This window comes from Eurosta solidaginis, chromosome 1, assembly GCF_040869045.1.
Source record: "Eurosta solidaginis isolate ZX-2024a chromosome 1, ASM4086904v1, whole genome shotgun sequence".
In the NCBI taxonomy this organism is placed as follows: Eukaryota; Metazoa; Arthropoda; class Insecta; order Diptera; family Tephritidae; genus Eurosta; species Eurosta solidaginis.
In genome coordinates, this window is record NC_090319.1 from 256,962,332 (window position 1) to 256,987,996 (window position 25,665).

Sequence of the window (25,665 nt, forward strand, 5' to 3'; positions counted from 1 at the left end):
AATTAGAAGAAAATTTGTCTAAGCAGGGTAGCCCCTTGGCAGTGTTTGGCAAGCACTCCGAGTGTATTTCTCCCATGAAAATCTTCTCAGTCAAAACTCATCTGCCTTGCAGATGCCGTTCGGAGTCGGCATTAAACAAGTAGGTACTGTCCTGCCAAAAATTAAAAAGGCATTACGCAAATTGGAAGAGAAGCGCGGCGGTTATCGCGCCTTACATTTATTTATTTTATAACGCTAGAATGTTTTTTTAATAACGCTAGCATTATTTGTTTTTAAGTCCCGAAAATTTTTAGCAATGTTCTTACAATTGAATATACGCCAAACTGTTTATATAGATTTTCTAAAATTCTCAAGCTAAACAGAGAAAAAGAGCTTAATCTAGCTTGAAAAAAACTAAAATGGCAGCACAGGTTGTGATGACTTTCAGCTCACCTGTCAGCGCAATTCTCGAATTAACGAAAAATCGCAAAGGCTTATAGACTGCGGCTCGAAGTGGTTTTGAAAACTACATAGATTTTTAAAAACTGTATAAAGTAAAGAGATATTAACAAAACGCCTTTGCAAAATAGTCATATTTTGAATGATTTTGTTATACATACTAGAGATATACGCTGCCGAAAAAGCAAGTTACCGTTACCCGAAAAAAGTGCCGATTTTTTCAAAAATTCTATATTCCGATTGGGTAAAATAATAAGCGAAATCAGTGATACAAAATCCTTTAGTAGGTTCCAGGGGTTTAAACAGTCCTTTGATATGATTCTCACCTCATACTCAGGTTAAAGATATGTATGTGTGCGTAATAGAAACGTTTGAAAAATCGGGAATTCGGGAATTGCCCGGTGAATCCAGTACTTGAAGAAAAATATCCAGAACTCGCGGAAGAGGAACGCATACTCCCCAGGGAAACGCGTGTCACTCTTGCTCAACTTCGTTCTGGATACTGTAACAGGTTAAACTCTTACCTTTCCAGAATCAACCCCGATATACAAAATGTATGCCCCGCTTGCAATGTGTCCCCACATGACACCAACCATCTCCTTAATTGTAATGTGGAACCAACGCCTGGTCCACCCCTGTTGAAACGGCAAGTTTCCTTGGACTCCCGTTAGAGGATATTGATGACAATTTGTGATCGGTTATAATTTTATTAATGCCAGAAATGGAACAAAAATCCACCAATCCCAAAGAAATTTGGTATAAGGATGGTTTTTAAACAAAAAGCATAATAGAAATTTAGTCAAATTTTGGGCGTGGGACCTATTTGCAATTTTGCAGAATTATTGTTATTGGAATTGTAAATAGATCTGAGAAAAATTCGTCAGATACCACTCCCATTTTCATTAAAGCTTTGAGTGATTGTTCAAAATAGAATATGTATTTACCCGCACTTAACCACTCGCTTCTTCGCTGCGTTAACTGGCGCCAATTGACCACACCAAGAGAGTTTAAAACGTTTTCCACCTGGTCCTTCCAACGGAGTAGGGGCCACCCACTTCATCTGCTTCCATAGGCGGGTTCCGATAAAAATACTTTCGTAGCCGTTGCGTTTTAATGTGCTGAACTATGTTGATGTCTGTGTAAAGCTCGTACAGCTCATTAGTATTATAGATATGTTGGCGCACGAAAATTATATCAGATTTTTGCCTTACTGAAGATTGCGATTTTTTGAGTTTAAGTTTGCGATACGTAATTATTTTTCTTAGAACCATAGGAATATGCATATATGTGTGAATATGTAAAAACATGTCGAAATTAGTTTCTGACAGGTGATTGAGTGCTTAAGCTTAGCTCAATTCGTCCACAATACAAACAAAATTTATTTAGACTACATGCGTGATTCTTTAAGTACTGCGCATTTTGGTATGAAGATATCAATCAGCAATTGAAATGGTTGGTGTAAACTGTACAACCAAAATTATAGATAACATAATACAATATATTTATATATCTTTCATAAATATATGCGTGTATATATAAATAAAGAAGAAGCATCGCCATCAAAAAGTTTTCGTGCGGTGAAAAAATCGATTAATCATGTGCATCTGTGAGCCCTGGAATCTGGTATAACACAATTAAATTTGTCATACATTAGCACCCAAATCGCAAAGCCATTTATTATGTATTGGTACAAAATTGGATAAAAAAGCGTATCAATTATTATAAACGCAAGGTCGAAAATTAGGAAATTGATTTAAGTTTTCATACGCTCAAATTTACCTACAATCTTGAATGCTAAAGCGTTTTGGAAAAATTCTCTTAAGGATCTATGAATTGAAATTTTGATAAATAAATCGATTCATTAATTTTTTTGTACCACTTTACAAGACGGTGCCAAAACGTAATTTTTATCCAAATTATCGAAAGGAGTATCAAAAGACTTGTTTTAAGAACCTAAGCCGAAATTAAAAAATACGTTTTTACCAAAAAAAAATTTGGAAAAAACTAAAAAATGAGCACGCGGGATAAAAAACGGTGGTCCTGTCCACATCTTTTCCGCGCACAGCACCATTTTCCATAAGTAAGTCTATGTATTAGAGGTTTACGCCGATCACTTTATCGGCGGCGTTGCCGGCGTACGCCGGTGTTCTTACTTTAAAAAGCTTAATTTTTTTATTTAAAAAAATAATATTTAGACAAGGTTTTGTTTGTAGATATGTATTTAAGGAAATCTACGTTTTTGCCATTTCGGAAAGATCCGGGGTTTTTGCCTCAAAGTGTCGCGGATCGTTCAAAAAATGTCAGGAGTAATTCCTCGCTGAGGGACTGTCCTTCGTTCACTTACTCCATGGAGGCTTTGAACCTAGCCCCGGTCTAAGGGACTGGTACTGCTGCGTCTGCCGAAAAAGATTTAAGTACTTAAAATAGTCACACTTTTGTCTGTATGTCTCATACAAAGCGTAGTTTCACCTAAGGAGATGTTCTGGGCTAACTCCTAATACTCGTTTTCAACACGATTTCTTTAAATCATTTGTGGATCCCTGCTGGTCACGCACAAGGGCGACTTACGGTTGCTATTAATGGTCATTTAATACTCATGACTTTCGTCGCACAGTTTTAACGATTAGCACCAACGATGTTGATCGCGCCAAAGGGCGCCTTCAGTTTTTTGGGCTGTTTTAGGAGCTATAATTCCCGATGTGCGAACAGTAGTAATCCTGTTCACCACCAGGCGCTACCACGCCTCCTGGCTCTAACACCACATGCCAACACATAAGCTATAGGACTGCAGCTTCGAACTCATACCTTTGTCGACTTCACTTTCCTAGAAGCTTTCTAACGGATTTTTTTTTTTGTCGCACTATGCTGCCGAGCATGATTCAATTACTAGAGGTTTGTTCTTCAATGATGACAATTCTTTGACACTCCCAAATTGAAAAATCTGGATGGGTTGCTTTTACGAAGTAAGGAAAACGGGGAATAATTCAATCCCCATCAGCGAAATTGCAGTAGACAAATATCTTTGGTAATATATTAGAAGTGATAATAAATTTGTAAATGCCAAAAGTGTTTGGGGAAATAATTCATTTTCGTCTAAATATTTCGTGTTATGTTGGTTTGGTCCTTCTTTCAGAAATTGTTTGAAGAATGCCGTACGTTAGAATTTTATTCAAAAATGCACTATCTCAAAATTTGTTTCCAGAACTCCCTACATGAGCATAAGTTCAATGCATTTTGTCATAACAGGTAGTTAATGAAAAGTATTCTGAGATGAATCGTTCTTTAATCTAACTCTAATATAGGGCGGTTTTGTGACAAATCCTAAATTGGGAAAATTTTTAAAAATATTTTGAGATAGCATGATTTTGAACAGGCAGCCGACATTGGGTGATATGCTACTCAGTAGCCGCAATGAAATGATAAAAACAAAAATAAAAGAAAATGGTTTATTGTCTTAGAACTTTATGCCTACCTTGATTTTGACAGAAGAGTTAAGCTTTTGTTCGAGAGTAATCACCTTTTTATTCTGAAATTTCGGAAAGCTCTTTTCCGTTAAGTATTCACGGAATCGTTCCGGATAAACCATTAATTTAGAATATTCGGAATACGTTCATTTGATACTACCTCACGAGGTCCAAATATGTATAATATTCCAAATATAATCCGATTATCCAAATTTTAAAATGGAGACGAATGTTCCGAACATACGGAATTAATAGAACAGAAGGTCGACTTTTAATACGCGCCCAAAAATATCGAGAGAAGTGTCAAAAGACGCGTATTGACCTCGATAACAATAATTCGAAGGCGGAAATTAAAATTTTAGCTCGTTCAAAAGATATTGGCGAAAAACCGAAAAATGACCCCAAATTGCGGCCTTCAGCCGGGCTTATAAAAAATTACCCTGGCCGGTTCACTAATGACGTGGGATCAAAATTAAATGCGTGCAATATCCCTTTGTACACAAAATCTTTTTCAGTGCACAAAAACATTACAACAACCACATGAAAATTGCCAAATTCAACTGCAAATATCTCCGGACAGAGATACAATTTTTCTCCCCCGCCTTGAGATTATTGTTGTCGAGGTCACCTCTCTCGATATTTTTCGACGCGTATTAGCAGTAGACTCCTGTTCTAGACTTTTACCTGAATAAGTTAACATGCCCAATGAGTACATTTCATTATGGCATCTCGATGTTTACTAATGAATCGATTTAATAGTCGAGGTTTTGACGTTGAACGATGAATTTTGAATTAGTTTAGGTTTCGTATTCATAGGTATACGGAAGTACACGATTCCTTGGTGTCCGTACTTTTCATAAAACCTATGTTCAGCCACACTAATAGATCATGGCATAGTTAATAAATTCATCATAAAATTAAAATAAATGTTCTAAGGAATTATGCAGTTAAGTACTTATCGTACTTATTGTAAACTAATTGCTTCCTATTTCTACTACTATTATTCTACTACTATTCTACTACAAAAATTCGCAAAGAAACAACACAGTTAACGGTTGTCAATTCGATTTGGGAGCAAAATGGCTGCAATTTTCAAAAAAATGTGTCTGTCGAGCAAACCTCTTGTGATTGAATCATGGCTGCCGAGCACTACCAGAGAAACAGCTTGAAACGTTAGGGAGTAACTATTCAGCCAAGGATGCCGCCCTCGAAATCATAAGCAGTTCAACTGGATATTATTGCGTAACTCATGGGTGAAAATAGTATAATCCTACATAATTTAAATTTTACAAGGACACTGGATACATTTTTTTTAATGTAGACCAAATATTGCAGACGGTTGTGTTCGAAACATTGATTTCAATGTCCTTGGCCTTGAAAAATCCCGAGTCGCTCCGGTACATAGATCCGACTGCCTTGGGAAGACTCAATAAAAAAGCTTTGTACAAGAGAAGTACAATCCAATACTGTTTTTACTTTTTTTAATGATAAAAATACGGTAATATAACATCAAAGAAGGTTGTCAACTATTTAGGAACAAGGTTAGACTCCCCCGATTTCTTTCACTTTAATGTTCACTCCGCGACAGTACGCATTTTTTTCCTGAACTAATGGATATCTAAGCAATCAGACGAAAACTTATTTTTTTTTTGCATCAAAATAAGCGACTATCATTACTTTTGGATCGCCCACATTCGAAAAAGTTTGACACAACCGTCGCTGTTTGGTCTGTCTTATTTGCGAGAATATGCTGCCCAGACGTTAGGAATCTTAGTAGTCTACTACTCGAGATGAGATCTTCCCTCACTCCACCCCCGAAAGTGGTTACATATAAGATGGGAGATGAGTGGAGCTAGCACGTTTTTAAATCAATATCTCTTAGAAAACATCGTTTTACCCATTGTTTCAATAAAAAATTTTCGATTCATTTTCTTTTCTTGATTTTCCGACAGGGTGGATAATTGATGTATATTAAAACGATTTTCCGTCATCTCTTGCCCTATTTGGTTGAAGACCAGCCGGTTTCGGTATTGTGCCATCTTCAGTGTCATTTTTCGTACCTATCTGTTGTTGTCGCTGGTCTTATTATTTTATCTGTTTGGCCGTTTTGCGTGTTGGTTGATTTGGTTCGTTTATTGTTTTATTGTGTTAATTTGTTGATACGCGTTTGGCTGTTGCACCTGTGTGATGACTATGTTTTTTTTTTCTAAACAAGTTTTAGAGGCTTCAATAATGTGTCATAAATAGTGTTTGTCTGTTCGTTTTTCATTCTACCGTCGAATATTTTTTGTTTGTAGATTTCCATGTTTTCGTGTTTTATTGCTGTTTGCTGAGGATTTCGACCACGTGATTCGCAAACTTGGGCTGTGGTATGATAGCTTGATTCCATGTTTTTATACTCAGCGTGCTTTGCACACAGAGTATATTAACTTTGATTGGATAACGGTTGGTTGTACAGGTATAAAGGAATCGAGATAGATATAGACTTCCATATATCAAAATCATTAGTATCGAAAAAAAATTTGATTGAGCCATGTCCGTCCGTCCGTTAACACGATAACTTTAGTAAATATTAAGATATCTTCACCAAATTTGGTACACGAGCTTATATGGACCCAGGATAGATCGGTATTGAAAATCGGATGATAACCAAGCCCACTTTTAATATATATAACATTTTGGAAAACACAAAAAACCTGATTATTTAGTAAATAATACCCCTAGAATGTTGAAATTTGACATGTGGACTGATATTGAGTCTGGATAAAAATTTTAGAAAATTGTTTAAAATGGGCGTGGCACCGCCCACTTGTGATAAAATCAATTGTACAAATATTATTAATCATAAATCAAAAATCGTTAAACCTATCCTAACAAAATTCGGTAGAGAGGTTGCCTTTGAAGAAAAATTAACGAAATCGGTTAAGGACCACGCCCACTTTTATATAAAAGATTTTTAAAAGGGTCGTGCACAATAAAATAAGCTATATTTTTGCAAAAAAGAGCTTTATATCAATGGTGTTTCATTTCCCAAGTAGATTTATAACAATAAATTTGAAAAACTTAAAATTTAAAAAAACTGGGAGTGGCGCCGCCCCTTTTATGACTAAGCAATTTTCTATGTTTCTGGAGCCATAACTCGAAGAAAAATTAACATATCTTAATGAAATTGTGTACACATATTTTCCTTATGGCAGAAAATATTTCTAGTAAAAATGGACGGGATCGGTTAAAGACCACGGCAACTTAGATAAAAAACAAGTTTAAAAGGGTCGCAGACTAGAATAATTAGCTAAAACTTAGCAAAAAATAGTGCGGTGCCAGGTGTTATGTAGAAAAGTAATTTATCTGGAATGTAAAGGTGTCTAAGTTCGGGTGTAACCGAACATTTTATACTCAGCGTGAGCTTCAATTGTACATTTCATTTCAGAAAAATTACCTTTCTACATAACACGTGGCACCGCACTATTTTTTGCTAAGTTATAGCTAATTATTCTAGTATACTACCCTTTTAAACTTGTTTTATATCTAAGTTGCCGTTGGTCTTTAGGCGGCCACCGCGGTGTGATGGTAGCGTGCTCCGCCTACCACACCGAATGCTCTGGGTTCACACCCCGGCCAAAGCAACATCAAAATTTTAGAAATAAGGCTTTTTAATTAGAAGAAAATTTTTCTAAGCTGGGTCGCCCCTCGGCAGTGTTTGGCAAGCACTCCGAGTGTATTTATGCCATGAAAAGCTCTCAGTGAAAACTCATCTGCCTCGCAGATGCCGTTCGGAGTCGGCATAAGACAAGTAGGTCCCGTCCGGCCAATTTGTAGGAAAAATTAAAAAGGAGCACGACGTAAATTGGAAGAGAAGCTATTGATACAAAGCTCTTTTTCGCTAAGATATTGCTTATTATTTTCATCTACGACCTTTTTAAAAATCTCTTATATAAAAGTGGGCGTGGTCTTTAACCGATATCGTCCATTTTTTCTAGAAATGTTTCCTGCTATAAGGAAAATTCGTGTACCCGATTTTATTACGATCCGTTAATTTTTCTTCGAGTTATGGCTCCCGAAACATAGAAAATTGCTTAGTCATAAAAGGGGCGGTGCCACGCCCATTTTTTTAAATTTGAAGTTTTTCTAATTTATTGTTATAAATCTACTTGGGAAATGAAATACCATTGATATAAAGCTCTTTTTTGCAAAGATATAGCTTATTTTATTCGTCCACGACCCTTTTAGAAATCTTTTATATAAAAGTGGGCGTGGTTATCATCCAATTTCGCTCATTTTCAACACTAGTCTATTCTGGGTACAAATAAGCTCGGGTACCAAATTTGGCGAAGATGTCTCAATATTTACTCAAGTTATCGTGTTAACGGACGGACGGACGGACGGACATGGCTCAAACAAATTTTTTTTCGATACTAATGATTTCGATTGGCGGCCACCGTGGTGTGATGGTAGCGTGCTCCGCCTACCACACCGGATGCCCTGGGTTCAAACCCCGGACAAAGCAACATCAAAAATTTTAGAAATAAGGTTTTTCAATTAGAAGAAAATTTTTCTAAGCGGGGTCGCCCCTCGGCAGTGTTTGGCAAGCGCTCCGGGTGTATTTCTGCCATGAAAAGCTCTCAGTGAAAACTCATCTGCCTTGTAGATGCCGTTCGAAGTCGGCATAAAATCATGTAGGTCCCGTCCGGCCAATTTGTAGGGAAAATCAAGAGGAGCACGACGCAAATTGGAAGAGAAGCTCGGCCTTAGATCTGTTGTTGTTGTTGTTGTAGCAATGCTCGCCCCACCTAATAGCCGCGACCGATCACAAATTGTCATCAATATCCTCTAACGGGAGTCCAAGGAAACTTGCCGTTTCAACAGGGGTGGACCATAAGGAAAGGGGTGTTAGAGGCGTTGGTTCCACATTACAATTAAAGAGATGGTTGGTGTCATGTGGGGACACATTGCAAGCGGGGCATACATTTTGTATGTCGGGGTTGATTCTGGATGGGTAAGAGTTTAACCTGTTACAGTATCCAGAACGAAGTTGAGCAAGAGTGACACGCGTTTCCCTGGGGAGTATGCGTTCCTCTTCCGCGAGTTCTGGATATTTTTCTTCAAGTACTGGATTCACCGGGCAATTCCCGACATAAAGGTCCGACGCCTGTCTATGGAGTTCACCAAGGACCTGCTTGTGTTTTTTCGCTTCATACGGCTGGGTTCTCAGGTGCCGTATTTCCTCAAAATGCTTACGGAGATGACTCCTTAGGCCCCTAGGCGGTGCTGGTTCGTCAATCAGATGTCTGTTGGGATGCCCAGGTTTCTGGGTATTCAACAGAAACTGTTTGGTCAGCATCTCATTTCTCTCCCTGATGGGGAGTATTCTCGCCTCATTATGCAGATGGTGTTCTGGGGACATAAGAAGACAGCCCGTGGCGATTCTGAGAGCAGTATTTTGGCAGGCCTGTAGTTTCTTCCAGTGGGTAGTTTTTAGGCTTGGCGACCATATGGGTGACGCGTAGCACGTAATCGGCTGGGTAATTGCTTTGTATGTGGTCATGAGCGTTTATTTATCTTTTCCCCTTAGATCTCTTCGGAGGTTATCGCGCCTTACATTTATTTTTTTTTTTATATCTATCTCGATTCCTTTATACATTTACAACCAACCGTTATCCAATCAAAGTTAATATACTCTGTGTGCAAAGCACGGTGAGTATAATGATCTGGGCGAAAAAAGAAATTCATTTAGCCATGTCCATTCCTCCGTCCGTTTGTCCGTAAACACAATGACTTGAGTAAATTTTGAGGTATCTTAATGAAATTTGGTATATAAGTTCCTGGGCATTAATCTCAGATCGCTATTTAAAATGAACGAAACCACTTTTTCCATTTTTCATTACCAAAGACGGGTAAAGCGATGAAACTTGGGAGGTAGGTTGAACTTATGACGCAGAATAGAAAATTAAGAAAATTTTGGACAATGGGCGTAACACCGCCCACTTTTAAAAGAACGTAATTTAAAAGTTTTGCAAGCTGTAACTTGGCAGCTGAGTATGTAATGTTCGGTTACACCCGAACTTAGCTTTCCTTACTTTTTTTTTTTTTTGTTGTCATCTCTAATGTGTTCTCTGAACCTCGTTCTTACTTGTCGCCCTGTTTGTCCTATGTTACTGTTTCGGCAGTCGCAGGTACACCGTGGTTGGTAAAAGGAACTTCTGAGTAAGTGTTAGTTGCTTTTTTAAAAAGGTCTGCCAATTTTATGTTGCCCTTCCAGTATACAAACTTATGTCATTGCCGCCCAAGTGTTCGTACTTTCCTCTTTATTATTTTTTTTATTCTCCATGATTTCTTCTGACTTGTATCTACTAGTGCTCTTTTATTGCCGTTGTTTGCAGCAATGTTATATGGTACTCCAATCTCTCTCTAATATGCTTCTTGTGTAAGAGGTGGTCTTTCAAGCCTATGTACCAAGTGCCTTAATGCTAAATTGGTATACTGTTGTCATCACAGATACACGGATCACGGATCAACAAATTAACAGAAAACAATAAACAAAACAGGTCAAACAAACAGTGATACCCATCCCCATTTCTGAATTAACACATAATACAAACATATACATACACAAGCATCCAATTTGAACTGCATATACCTGCTTCTGCACATACAAACCATAAATATTGTGGTGAATATTAGCACCCCTATGCTGTTAGTAAATAAACGCAAAGACAGTAATCCATTTACATACTTACACACATAGAAGGCGACGAAAAATATTTCACACACATAACCAACAGCTTGAAGCAAAGAGATTATTTCACATACACATATGTACTCATCAGCTAAGAGCAGAAGTTGTTACTCACACATATACACGCACATAAACTGCAGACATAAATGTATATAGCTAAATAACCAAGTATGAGATACATCTGTTTCAGAAGGCGTGTTCGTGAAAAGTCTAGAAATTTGGAGAAATAGGTGAACGAGGCTAACTGAGAGCAGACAAGCGATAATCAATCAGTGTGATTTTAACACGATTTTAGCGAAGTACGCTAGTATTGTAATTGTGAAGTACTACTACTACAGTGGAGTTGTAAATAAAAGAGATATTGCTATACTGAATATTTGACTTATTTATTCGGCAGTTCAGCGATTCGAACGATAGCAGAAGGTACAAATTAACACGGAATTCCCAAAATTCGTAACAATATGTATAAGACAAAGAACTACAACAGATCAGAACGAAGATGACACTAAAGGTTGAACAACGCCGAAATGGGGTTGTCTCCAAACGAAAAGGTTTGACAAAAAATTTGTTCCAATATACTTAAAAAAATAACTTTGCTAAACCGAATCCATAAACTTCACATTTTGAATCCTATTTATTACTGGGATAGTTTACCAGATCTTGAGTTTCTAGAAGTTCTTTACACGCTACGGTACGAGTGCTGGCTCTTTTCAAAATATACTTAAATAAAATAATTTAAAAAAAATTTTTAAGTTAAACGGTTTTATTGAAAACAATACTTACATGAAGTAATAATAATACGAAAAGCTAGAAAATAATTAGGTAGGTCCTAGGTACTAGTCATCACACGCCTTATCAATCTATGGCGTTGATCAGACAATTAAATAAAAGCGTTGGGCCCGTGAAATTTCTAAAAATGTGACTGATTAAGGTTCAGTTAGTTTTACTTATGACTATCAGTACAAATATGACGCGTCCAACGCTTTTATTTAATTGTCTGATCAACGCCATAGATTGATAAGGAGTGTGATGACTAGTACCTAGGACCTGCCTAATTATTTTCTAGCTTTTCGTATTATTATTACTTCATGTAAGTATTGTTTTCAATAAAACTGTTTAACTTAAAAAATTTTTTTAATTATTTTATTTTCAAGTTTTTAGTCTTTATTTAATTGCCTATTATTTCTCATTCTATGTAGTTCATTTAGTGACTCATTATTACAAGGACTCTTTCCTGACAATTTGTTACAACCTAAGTCCTCAATACATAATCCTTCCAAAGACTTTACTCGACTCTGCGCCACGTATGCTTGTCCCTCTTCCAACTCCAAAATATTTTGATGTCACTTCTACCGGACTGTATGCAATATTTGTTCCAAATATGAGCCAAATCGGGCATCATAGGTCGCTTTCTATTCATGTATCTATGTATTATGTGTTCCAAATATGGGCAAAATCGGACCACAAATATGATTTTTGTGAATATCTCGATCCTTCCGCCACCTAGAGGCGATTTTTTTTGATAGGTCGCTTTCAATTCTTGTATGTATTAAGTGTTCCAAATATGAGCCAAATCGGCCCACAAATAGGATTTTTGCGAATATCTCGATCCATGCGCCACCTAGCGGCGATTTTTTTCTTATTATTGCATTGTCATCGGGTTCTGAACTATATTCCAAGTTTCATGCTTGTAGCTTATCGGGAAGTTACTTAAATTTCAATTACAAGATTCGTTCACAACGGCCGTGCAGCCGTGCATGCGGCCATGCGGCCTGTCAACTCAAGCTAAATAAAACCGTTTAATAAAAATGGTAATTCTTTACTTCAGCTCAGAACTACTAAAACTCGTCCAAAAATATCGGGAGAGGTGTCAAAAGAGGCTTAAAGTAAAGAATTACCAAAAAATAATATTTTACTGGCCTGTTTAACAAAAACTATCTATTTTTATAATTATTTTTAATATAAATTTTTATATTTATTGCAACACCCTACATTTTTCCTTTTTTTAAATGGAATTCAATAATCAAATTTTGGTGCATAATTTTTATTAACAATTTCGATAACCGTCAAAAATAATTACTTTAAAAAACCTTTTTCATTGCAGACTTTAAAAACTATTTATAAATTGTTTCTAGTGGGTTAATTATTGAATCAGCAACATTGAATCCTTGGAAATTGTTAGTGATACATCGCGTAACAATATAAAAAGCGCTGCGTACCTGCTGCCGAATTCGTTTGAGGCATTTGATTTAAATGAAAATTTTTATTGTGATAGTTGCGTTTTGGACCAACAGCTTCTAAGTTAAATACTCATATAGATTAAGGAAATCTAATACCAAAACTAGAATGAATATCAGCGGAAATTTTATGGACGAGCAATTCAATCAAATTTATACACATATGGTGCAGAAGTATGTGCCGGACTTTATACTCACCCTCGGAAACCACTTTGTGTATACTCCGTGGGTATTTTCATTACTTGGCTCGATGGTAATTGGATTAGCGGGTATTTTACCCTTGTTCATTATACCAACGGGAGAAAAGCTTAAGGAAGGCGGTTATAAGGATCGTAAGTGTACAAAACCATAAAAATTCTAAGATTAAAAATGTTTATTGTAAACCGTTGTTTTTTATAGCTGCCGAGTCCAAATGTCTCAAAGTGTTGCTGAGTTTTGCTGTGGGTGGTCTTCTGGGTGATGTTTTCTTACATTTATTACCGGAAGCTTGGGAAGGTGAACAACAAAGTAAGTGTAGATACTGGGAACCGAAAACCAATAATGCAAGCATTCGAAACCTTTTTATCTTTCAAAATCTAAAAGTTATTTACATTTCATAACAAGGTGACCGCAACGCGATAAGTCGCATAGGAGTATGCGACTATTGCTGGTTTCGAACTATGAATGGGTTGAACTAGAGGTACTTTCTGGACAGGTCCTCATGTCATTCCTCTTACGGGCACTGTTGGAGAGTTCCCTTTTGGTCTTATTGTTTGAACATGTCGTATGAAAATACTAAATGTATTCCTTTATTCCTGAATTGGTACATTTCCTACGGGCAATCTCGGAGAGGACTTTTTTCGCATACAGATACGGCTGGACAGATCGTTATTTCATTCGTTTATCATTTTTACAAATTCTATCAAGAGATTAAAACGCGTATTTTGAATCCTTCCTTTCCTCTGATGCCATGTTTGAGTATCTATATGAATTTGTTAAACGCCATTGGAATCACAGAAGTTTTTTAATCACTCTGAAATTTTTTTGGAATACTTCAAGGGCGGAATATATTTTCGACGCCGTTAATGATTGGTGTGATGGTGTGATAAATGGCGTTTAGAGCGTAATATGTGCAGGTCGAGAGGGGACTTTTACTTCTCAATTGTCTACTTCATCCAAATAAGCTCTTATTAGCACGAGTGATGGAATTCCATTTCACTTTCTCAAATGGACGCTACCTAAGACAGCCGGTTCAGTACCGGAGCGACTCGGGAATTTTCCCGACCAAGGGCTGTCATGTAAGTGTATCCTCATCTTATTTGTTACGTTCCTCCCATACGCGGAGAAGCTTGCAGCTGGACTGCTCCATACTATTTTACTTTGGCAAAATATTGAACCTTACATCGGCCAAGGAAGGGGTTTTCCTGCATCTGCATTAAAATACTATATTTAAGGCGGTTATGCTTCTGTCTGTGGATAAGATCCCAATATTCGTCGACCGAAATTTTTACAAGACTTTTGTGGCTCCCTGCGGTTCGCACACAAGGACGTCTCGCGGCTCACGTGTAATTATACCTTTAGCACCTTCTAGTAGCAAAGCCGCGCATCAGGTCTTATCAGCTGCCCTCTGCTGCTTACTGAAAATACCTACAACGTTTAGATTTTCTGGATTAAGCAACTGTAACCCTCGGACGGGTGCATTTCTTGCACCATCCCACCAAAACACGAACCAAACAACACCGGGTGCACCGGCAATGCGTGCCCACCCGTCTTTGATCCCCAGAGTGACGACTTCCACATTGTCTTACATCAGAATTCTGCATTTAAATTGTATCGGGCTAACCGGAAAATCACGGAGATAACAGATCATAGGAACAAACGTAATACTAGAGGCGAATGAATATAAGTATGTTATACTTCTGTATTGCTAGTAAAAACAAAGTACACTCGCAAACATCACAGTGCCGATATACTGCCTGTTAATATTTTTTTTTTTTCAATAAGGAAATTCACCATGATACAAATAAAGATATAAGATGATAATTGGCACTCCCTTTTGAAACAGCGCTACCATATTTTAAAGAATAAACACATTCAGTCAAGGCCGTGCCCTTGTTGTTTCTTTTCCGCGATCGGATCTTAAGCCATTGCTAGGACAGGCAGCTTGTCACTGATGTAAGAGCCCTACTATGTAGCTGATTGGCTTAGGCGCTTGCACGCGTGAATAAAGCTGTATTTAAACAGAGCCTTCCCCTCGCTGGTCCGCCTTCCGAAAACAGTGGCATTATCGCAGCAAAGGGCGCTACTACTACGAAGTGATTGATAAGTGTGGTCATACAGAGACTCCGGTTTTACTTTGAGATTCTAAAAGAAGCAAAATGCTGCGACTCCAGTTGTCCATAAGAAGAGCTTCTCAGAGGCGAAAAGTGTTTATTCTAGGTGACTTTTGCGCCCACCACGACCCCTGACATTTCAGTTTACCAGCTGACAGTAGAGGCAAGGAATAAGCGCTCAGTAGGTACGATAAATAGGGATGCCCCGCTAATCCCCCAGCGGGTTAGGGGGGTCAGAATATACCCGCGGTAGGTATGCCTGTCGTAAGAGGCGACTAAAATACCAGATTCAAGGGGCTGTGTAGCGCAACCCTGCAGGTTGCCAGCGCAACATATAGCTTCTCCAAACCCAATTGTCAACCTCACCTATCCGCGGCGAATCCTGTTCCACTAACAGACGAGGCTCTGGCGACCCTAAGCTCCTTATGGAACTTGGGGTTGGGGAGGGAGGGGATGGCCTGAAGGTTTAATGTGGCCACATAAATCGTTCCCGAGATGGTCGGGCCAGCACCTTAATGGTGCTGTGGTACCGGAGCGTACCGGATCTGTATTCTGCAAAGGACCATCACATCGATAACACTCTCCAAAGCCTTCGGGGAGCAACCTTATCGCTACAACAACAACAACATGCCCCGCTAATACCAGGAAATTGTCTCAGCTCGCCAAATATTTCCATCGCCAGCGCAGGGCTCACTAACTGCATTGACTAACAGTAGATGCTGGCTTTAGTATCGGACCACTTTCCCATAATCCTCTAGATACAACGATCTGCAAATTGTATCACCTCTGAACGGCGCACATTAATGAACTTTAAAAAAGCGAATTGGAAAGAGTACCACGGCATTCACAGATCCCTCCATCGCGGAGGTGTCAACTCTGCTGCCTTTCAAGCCAAAATTGTGCCAGTGAAGAAAGCAGCAGCAATTGTGGAAGGAGCGTGCTTAAGATGCGGTCGTATTAATATAGAGGCGGCATTCAATTTGGCTCTTTCTGCCACTTCCCGGCACTTTATTATCTTTTAGCAAGTTTATTGCTATTCTAACTTCAGCATAGTCGTGTGGAGGAAAGTGTATCCCGTCGTCAGGGATAATTATCGGGTTCGTCGGCTCCCTTTCTATATAGCAATCATACTTTGTACCAGGAATTTACCCCCCTTTATTGAAACCTTCGTTAGCCGCCGGATTTTCTGGAGAGCTTTCGGCAATTACTCTAATCAGCCACTCAAAAAACAAAACAGCATAAACTACGGAAATTATAAGCAGAAAACAAATTTCACTGTTTTTACGTGCGCTGAAAAAACTGTTTTTTCATATTCATTGACGCAATTCAGGGGTGAATATTTTGAACTTTTTTCTCTTTACATCATAGTATTCTTTAATACGTATTTATTTTTTACCGAAATCCTGTCATAATATTTTTTTACAACATTCATTCTTTTTTAGATCCTTCCGAACATCCATCTTTACGTTCCGGACTGTGGGTTTTATCCGGGATTCTTATCTTTACCATTGTTGAAAAAATTTTTTCCGGCTACGCAAATGCCGATGAGGAGAATCCACAACCAAAATGTGTGGAGATCGCAAATTGTCTGCTCCGTAAGACTGGTGGAAAAATACCGGAAGGTAAAACCAGCTCCGAAGGTTGCGCTAGATCATGCGACATAGAAGAAGTGCCAAATGGTTGTTTTTTGCGCGAACGCGAACAAAAACAAAAGGAACAGCCGAAAAAAGTAGCTGGCTACTTAAATTTAATGGCGAATTCAATTGACAACTTTACACACGGCCTAGCTGTTGCGGGCTCATTTTTGGTTTCCTTTCGGCATGGAGTTCTAGCCACTTTTGCAATCTTGTGTAAGCTCGTCTTTTATGATAATACCTTTTTATTTTTATTTAATACCTTCTAAATTTACAGTACATGAAATACCTCATGAAGTTGGAGATTTTGCTATTCTTTTGCGATCTGGTTTCAGCCGATGGGATGCAGCTCGTGCCCAACTCTTAACTGCTGGCGCCGGACTAATGGGCGCGTTAGTTGCTATTGGTGGCTCGGGTGTTACATCAGCTATGGGTAAGTATATGTGCACATTGAGATAATTGGAATAATGCGATAGGGGCTTGAAATATTCCTTTACATATACATATGTAGGCTATCGAATGTATTTTTCCAGAAAGGTGAAACGTTCTCTGTTTTCATATCCTTCAATAGAAAACAAATATGTAAATGGATATAAAAAATGTCTACACATATTAGCCGTATTTTTTTTGCATGTATATAAGTACATCTACATTTGCGGGTAAAAAACACTTATACTTCTTAGGAAACCCATCTAGCGGCAGCTATTGCAGACTTGCGACAGTGATTAAATAACTCGCTACAAACAGGGTTGTGCTTAACAGTGGAGACACGCACCTCTACTGATCATAGGGTATAACCTATAGCTGAATCGCTTGCGATGAATCGTGGACACACACACTTTTTGGTCATAGAAGTGGAGAATAGCGTAGAGATAAAATGTAGAAACACATTTGTTGCGATTGAGTATAATTAGCAGTACTAATTTTCTGCGCAAAAATTTCATAAATGTAGATCATTTATGCATATAAAATTTATGTGCATATTTATACACATGTAAAAAAACACAGCTATTATAGTGAATAACTCCCAGTTTTTCTTCCTCGACTAACTAAGAAATTATTCTAGATCCATACTGAGGTATTCTAGCCTAAGAGGGGAAAATGCTCTGAACTTTTGTTGTTTTCAACGCTTAGTTCACTTTTATATTCTTAAATTTATGTAAACTTGAATGTAAAAATTTTATATTGTAAAAGCGGACTTATGTTCAGTTTTTCAGTACGAGTTCAAACTCCAGTTGAAGTTGAGTACACTTTAACCCTGCCACTTTGGTCTATACGTAGTATTATACTGCTCATCTTAGTTTAAGCGGCCAAATTATATATACCTTTGCATAAAAAAGGTAGTAGGTCTAATATTGAGAACTGCAGAGGCATAGCTAAACTCTCAGCTATCCCTAAAACTTCTGAGCAGATAATTACATACCAGCTTCAATATCTGTGTAGCTCTTTAATATCACCTTGTCAACATGGTTTTGTGCGTTCGGAGATCAAAAACTACCAACTTGCTTCATTTTACGTCTTTTGTTATGAATGGTGTTTTAGATTGCAAACAAACGATGTCATTTACACCGACTTTAGTAAAGCGTTTGACTCTGTTAATCACGAGCTCTTAGTTCACAAACTTGATCTACTGGGCTTTCCAATGCCTTTGTTAAATTGTATTTCAAGTTTCATATCTTGAAAATATGACGACGAGTTTATTTCAAAAACAATCTTTCATAGTCAATTGATGTAACTCCTGGCGTGCCCCAGGGTAGCCATTTGGGTCCATTACTTTTTACCCTGTTCATGAATGACTTACCACAGGTTATATTACATTCTAGAGTGATGATGTAAAACTTTGTAGATATGTGTGCTGTTTTGATCTGCTTCAGGCCGATCTTGACTCATTTCCAAGCTGGTGTACTGCAAATTTACTTTTTTTGAATTGCTCTAAATGTAAGCATATGACATTTCACCGGGTGAAGCCGGTCCTGACATCTTATATTCTTAACGGCAACCCTTTGGAGCGGATATCTGTTGTAATTGAACTAGGTGTTATTTTTGATCCGAAATTAAGTTTTACAATACATATTTCAACTACTATAAACAAAGCAACTGGTGTACTAGGATTTATCAAAGAGTTTGATGACCCTTATTTCACCAAGATTCTTTATATTCGCTGGTACGTCCTATTCTCTAGTACTGCTCATGTGTTTGGTCTCCAATCTATAAAAACCATATAGTCGGTCCAGAGACAGTTTTTAATTCTTGCAGTACGAGGTCTCAACTGGGATTCAAGTACTCGTCTTCCAACATACAGGAATTATTATTATTAATTGGTCTGGAAGCACTGCGACCTTTGTGCAGATATTTTGTGCAAGACCTTTCAGTCTAATTTTGTATCTGGAGGCTCTTGATGTATCTAAGTACCTCTTCAGGCTTTTTACTCCATATAACATAGGGATTAAGAGTCCCACCACCTAGATAGGATAGTCTCTGCCTAGCTAGAGCGACGCATTCACAGAGAATGTGAACCGGCGTTTCATCATCCAGCTCACAGAAGCAACAAATTTGGGTATCAGATAGATATAATTTACTTAGGTGATATCGTAGACCGCAGTGTCCCGTGTAGTACCCAGTAAGAGTTCTTAGGTCCTCCCTGCTTAGGTTAATGAGTTTGGCTGATACTTTCGTTGCCGGAAGTATAAACAGTTTAGCCTGACTTTACCCTGGGCAATCAATCCAGTGACGTCTGAATTGTTTAGTTTCCCAGTCACTTATAGTTTCCCTGGTGTGCGCCTTTGTGAGTCCACAAAAGGGCTTTGAACCATAGAATGCTGATATAGCACCCTGCTTTGCTAGATAATCTGCATGTTCATTACCTCATGCCCCTGATGTCCGGGAACCCATCCCAACAAAACCTTGTTTTTGGCTCCCAGGGCATTAAGGATTGCAGTGCATTCAACCATCAGCTTAGGTGTAACTATGTAGGATTGCAAGGCACGCAGTGCCGCCTGGCTGTCCGACATAATGTAGATGCTCTTCGATGTTGAGCCTCTCCGCAGACATTCTCTACCACAGACCTCTATTGCATGAATTTCTGCCTGAAATATGGTGGGCTAACATCCCATTGGTATCGATTTTTTGAAGTTTGGCCCATAGATGCCAGCTCCCGTTCTTCCGTCATCGAATCTCGATCCATCCGTGTACCAGACCTCTGAGTCAGGGTCGTTGTAAGGATTCCCTATTTCCCAGTGGGTCCTGTCCATAATGGACACTTCAAAGTTCCGTGAGATTTTGAGCTTAGGGGACATTACTTCACGCAGTTGTAATGAGGGATTTCCTATGAATTTTCTTATTACTTTCATATTTCCTTCCTTCAACTCAGAAATATTTGAAAGTCTTAGTGCACCTAGTGTTGCCTCTTTCTCTATCAGAATAGGGAAGGAGGTATTCCCACTAAAGCACTAAGTGCGTCAGCAGGGGCGGTTCTCAGCGCACCCGTTATTCCAACGCAAACTAATCGATGTAGTTTGCTTAGTTTAGCCGTTGCCTTTGCGTGGCCTTCTGCTACCAAACTAGAGAAGCATAGGTGACTATTGGCCTTACGACAGTATTAAATGTCCAATATACCATTTTTGGACAAATCCCCCATGTTTTTTGAGACGAGTACAGGCGAAGAAAGCTCTGGTTGCCTTGTTTAGGATAGCATCCAAATGAGCATTCCACGTGAGGGTCCTATCCAGTGTGACCCCTAGATATTTAGCCTCCATTGAGAATTGTATTTTTGTACCACCCAGGGATGGTTCTGGGATAGATACTTTCCTTCTCCGGGTGAAAGGCACTATAACAGTTTTGTTAGGATTTATAGACAATCCTTTGATATCGCTCTACGTCTCTATGATGCAAAGGGCTTGTTGCATGCGATATGATATTGTATCTTCGTGCATCCCTGTAATGCAAATAACTAGGTCATCTGCATATCCTTGTGTGTCAAATCCCTTGGTTTTCATTAACTGAAGGAGGTCATCAATGACCAGGGTCCACAGGAGAGGGGAGAGCAAACCTCCTTGTGGGCAGCCTCTTGTGGCCGCAATTAATTCAGTTGTCCCTCCCAGTTCCAAATGGATTTTTCTACTCTTTAACATAGACAGCACCCATCGTATTATTATAGGGCTTATGTCCTTGTCAATCATAGCTTGACGTGTTGTGTTATCGAAAGCCCTTGATATATCAATAAAAGCGCAGAGGGCTATATTTTTTGACTCTAGAGCCTTTTCGATTTTTACCGTGAGACTATGAATAGCCGTCTCCGTGGATTTCCCTGACTGGTAGGCGAACTGATTCCTACACAGAGGGAGTTTATTTAGATTGACCTCCCTGATATGCTGATCTAAGATTTTCTCCATATCTTTTAGGAGAAACGAGCTCAGGCTTATTGGTCGATACGACGAGGGCAGTAGCTCGGGTTTCCCTGGCTTTGGTAAGAATACTACCTTAACTTCTGCCCACCTGCTCGGGATATGGCCGGCGAGTAGTGATGCCTTATACAAAGTGGAAAAGACTGGAGCTATATGCTTTATCCCTTGCTGTAACAGACAAGGGTAGACCCCATCCCGTCCTGGTGACTTGAATGGGCTGAAATTAGACAGAGCCCATTGCACTCGTTTCACAGTGGTGAGCTTTGTTGCTAGGCTTTTTTCATTACCACTGATCGTTGGCAAATCTGCCATTATGGGTGGTGATTGATAGCCTGCTGTGCAGTCAGGAAACTGTGTTTCGAGTAATAGTTTGCTCGTCTCTTCCGGCCGCGTGGTGTAGCTCCCATCTGTTTTTTTCAACGTGCCAATTACATTTCTGTGATCTCTAGAAAGGGCTTTTTGTAATCGAACCGCTGTTGGAAGATCACTAATCTTTTCACAGTGTTCTCTCCAGGTAGCCCTTTTAGATTTCCTAAGTTCTTTATTGTAAGATGTTAGAGCGACTTTGTTTGAATCCCAGTCGCCCGTAGATCTCGCTTTATTGAACAGCTTCCTAGCCTGGTATCTTAGCTGCCCAAGCTTTTTGTTCCACCAAGGCACATCACGTTGTGTACGTATCTTTCCTTGGGGGCAACTCTCATTGAAAGCTGTTTTAATGTCCGAGTGGAGCTGTTCAGCTTCCTTCTCAAGCTCTTGCACGGTGGTTATAGGTCGCTGTAAGCTGTTACCAGCTTCCTCAATAATAAAACGGAAAAGCTCCCAGTTCGTTTTCCTGGGATTTCTAAAAGCTGGCATGTGTTCCGGAAAGTGACCAATGTCGAATAAAATGTGTTTGTGGTCCGACATTGATTCCTCTTATGAAACATGCCAGTTAGTGACGGTGTTGGCCATGTTATGGCTGCACAAGTAAGATCTAAAACTTCCCCTCTAATAGCATTTACAAAGGTCGGTTCATTGTCCCGATTGTTAATGTTTATATTATTACTACTGATAAAAAATTCAAGGAGGTACTCACCCCTGTTGTTGATGTTCGTACTACCCCATGTTGTATGATGGGAATTTGCGTCACAGCAGAGGATCCATGGCGTGCCACTCTGCTGACAGTTATAGTGTTAACTACTTTGTACTCTTTACTTTAATTTTTAAAATAATTTTAATTGAGTTTTCGTGTTAACTTAAAATTTTGAATAACTTCAAAAAAAGAAAATTCTAATTAGTTTGAAAATATCTAAACTCAAAAATAAATTTTTATATTTAAAATCAAAATAAAAGATTTTTTTAAAATATCAACTTGAATGTTGATATATCTTGGAGGGGGAGTAAATATAGTGTTAACTACTTTGTACTCTTTACTTTAATTTTTAAAATAATTTTAATTGAGTTTTCGTGTTAACTTAAAATTTTGAATAACTTCAAAAAAAGAAAATTCTAATTAGTTTGAAAATATCTAAACTCAAAAATAAACAAAAATAAATTTTTATATTTAAAATCAAAATAAAAGATTTTTTTAATATCAACTTGAATGTTGATATATTGGCGATCCTACCAATGATCCTACAACTTTAAAACGAACTTTAAACCAAACTTTAAAACTAAAATCAACTTGGATCATAGACGAATTTATTTTGCTTTTATGTGATTTCGCAATATATGGTAACGTGATGTAATTAAAGAAAACTGGGATCATTAATGTACATAACTATCCCTCCATATTTGTTATAACTAAAATAGCATAATGCAGTACGCGCTGAAGAATTAACTAAATAAAAATTTAATAAATAGCACTATTGAAATTCTTGTGCATATAATTTAACTATATTTGTGTTCCCTATACATTTGTGAACAAGAAGCAATACAACAACATTCTGTGCAAATTTCATATAACAGTCGCTGTAAATTATATATACGAAACATTAAAACATAGAATAAATGTTGAAAATCAAATTAAAAACATAAAAAACTCTAAAAACGTGTGTGTAAACAAAATAAAAACAACCTAATACTCTTAAAAGCAACGATTGAGTTATCCAAACCACAACAACAATTTTGCACGCAATACACACAAGAACAGATTTAAAATGAAGACATCACGATGAAAATTAAGAGATTTACAAAGAAAACAACAAAGCCATTGCATATTTTAAAAGCATTACGATATCAAACAATCCAGATATTAATTTCAAGATATTTTTAAACAATCATCAATCAACTACTTATTAATTTTAATATTCTTTTATTAAATTTAATTTTATGTAAGTATAATTTTTATTTTAATATTAAATTTAAATTTTTCAATTATAATTTAAATTAAAATTTTAAACCTTTTAACTTTCAAATTTATTTTAAGATTATTTTTATATCTTAAAAATTTTAATATAAGTTATTTAAATTTATTTATTTTTTATATAAAATTAAATATTGTATTTAAATTTTTAACTCCCTTTCCAAAAAATTCTTAAATATTTTCTTATTTTCAAATTTTTCATTTAAATTTCTTTTCATATGGTTCTACGTTCACCAATACGAACTCGTAAATTTACAAATTCAGAAAATCAAAATATCAACCATACAAATAACATCATGACTCACAATACAACTCAAAATTCTAACATTAATACAACACAAAACAACATCTCTAATACAACACAAAATACTTCAACACAAGATAACTTTACAAATTTTCCTTCTACTAAATCTATTAAATTACCACAATTTTGGCAAGATTGTCCTGATGCCTGGTTTTTGCTTGTTGAAGGACAATTTGAACTTAACAATATCAATGATGATAATTTAAAATTTCAAAATATTCTAATTACTATTCAACGAGATACTATATCTAAAATTTTAGATGTTATTAACCCTCCTCCTCTTTTTAATAAATATGATACAATCAAAAAAGTTCTATGTGAAAGATTTTCTCTTAGCGAAGAAAAACGATTAGAACAATTATTTTCAAAAACTGAACTTGGTGATCGTTCACCATCTGAATTATTCAGATTTATGAAATCACTTATAGGTTCTGCCTCCATAGTTAGCCAAGAATTACTCTTTAAATTGTGGATTCGTAAATTACCACAAGAAATACAAATTCATTTGACTTACAATAATAATCAAAACAGAGATGAAATTATTATTTTAGCTGACAAACTTTTTGATTTAATCAATAAACCTCATTCTTCCAAATCTCCTGTAGTCTCAAGTATAAATAATAATATTTTAGAACAATGCGTTAAAAATTTAACTGAATTAACTACGGCTATTTATCAAAATTTAAATAAAATTTCGAATGATATTAATCAATTACAAATCCGTTCAAGATCTAAAGATAGAAATAGATCTAAATCTCGAAATTTTTCAGGATCAAGAAATTTTTCAAACAATCGTAATTTTAATTCACAAACAGCTATTTGTTGGTATCACAAAAAATTTAAGAATAACGCTCTCAAATGTATACCCCCATGCAATTTTAATCAAAATCATAATTCAAATTACGAACAAAATTTAAACTGAAACGATCCATTATGACGGTGACGGATAATGGAACTATTATTAAACCTACTCGTCGCCTATTCATATTTGATAAATTCAATAAACTTAATTTTCTTATCGATACCGGCGCAGTTGTATCAGTTATTCCTTTTTCTAAATTTAAAATTTATAAAAGAAATTCGGATCTTACTTTGACCGCAGCAAACGGTTCTTCAATTGAAACTTTCGGTACAAAACTACTTAAAATTGATTTAGGTTTAAGAAGAGATTTTGAATTTCCATTCATTATTGCGAACATTGATACACCAATTTTAGGAGCAAACTTTTTAGAAAAATTCGGAATTATTGTCAATATTAAAAATAAAGAAATAATAGATTCTACTACAAAAATTAAAGTTGCTGGATCTTCTGGATTTTCTGATATTTTCTCACTCAAAATTCCTATTGTCGAAAATAAGTTTTCAAAATTACTTAATGAATTTCCATCTATTACCTGTGAACCAGATTATACTAAAAAAGTTAAACACCATACGGTTCACAGGTAGAAACAAAAGGTATTTTACCATTTTCGAAACCCAGACGTCTTGATCCAATCAAACTTAAAATTGCTAAAGCTGAATTTGAATTTTTAGTTAAAACGGGTATATGCAGACCCTCAAATTCTCCTATTGCATCTCCACTTCATCTCGTTCCTAAAAAAGAACCAAATGATTGGAGACCTTGCGGAGACTATCGAAGACTTAATTTTATTACTACACCAGATCGGTATCCTTTACCACATATTCACGATTTAACAATTGATTTAAAAAACAAACAATTTTTTTCCAAAATTGATCTTGTGCGTGCTTACCACCAAATTCCAATGGCAGAAGAAGACATTCATAAAACTGCA

The 25,665-nt window shown here is 37.1% G+C and overlaps 1 protein-coding gene across 13 annotated transcripts in view; it reads left to right on the plus strand.

Moving 5' to 3' along the window:
- Positions 1-25,665, plus strand: part of Zip99C (Zinc transporter Zip99C) — a 96,073-nt gene that overhangs the window by 60,877 nt on the left and 9,531 nt on the right. For 9 of the 13 annotated variants that reach the window (XM_067760448.1, XM_067760450.1, XM_067760449.1 and 6 more), the window contains 4 exons: positions 12,743-13,207; positions 13,275-13,382; positions 16,630-17,037; positions 17,099-17,254. In XM_067760448.1, the coding sequence (XP_067616549.1) occupies positions 12,985-13,207; positions 13,275-13,382; positions 16,630-17,037; positions 17,099-17,254 (895 nt within the window). In that variant the 5' untranslated portion in view covers positions 12,743-12,984. The remainder of the gene's footprint in view (positions 1-12,742; positions 13,208-13,274; positions 13,383-16,629; positions 17,038-17,098; positions 17,255-25,665) is intronic. The other 4 variants (XM_067760452.1, XM_067760453.1, XM_067760456.1 and 1 more) reach the window with 1 other exon arrangement.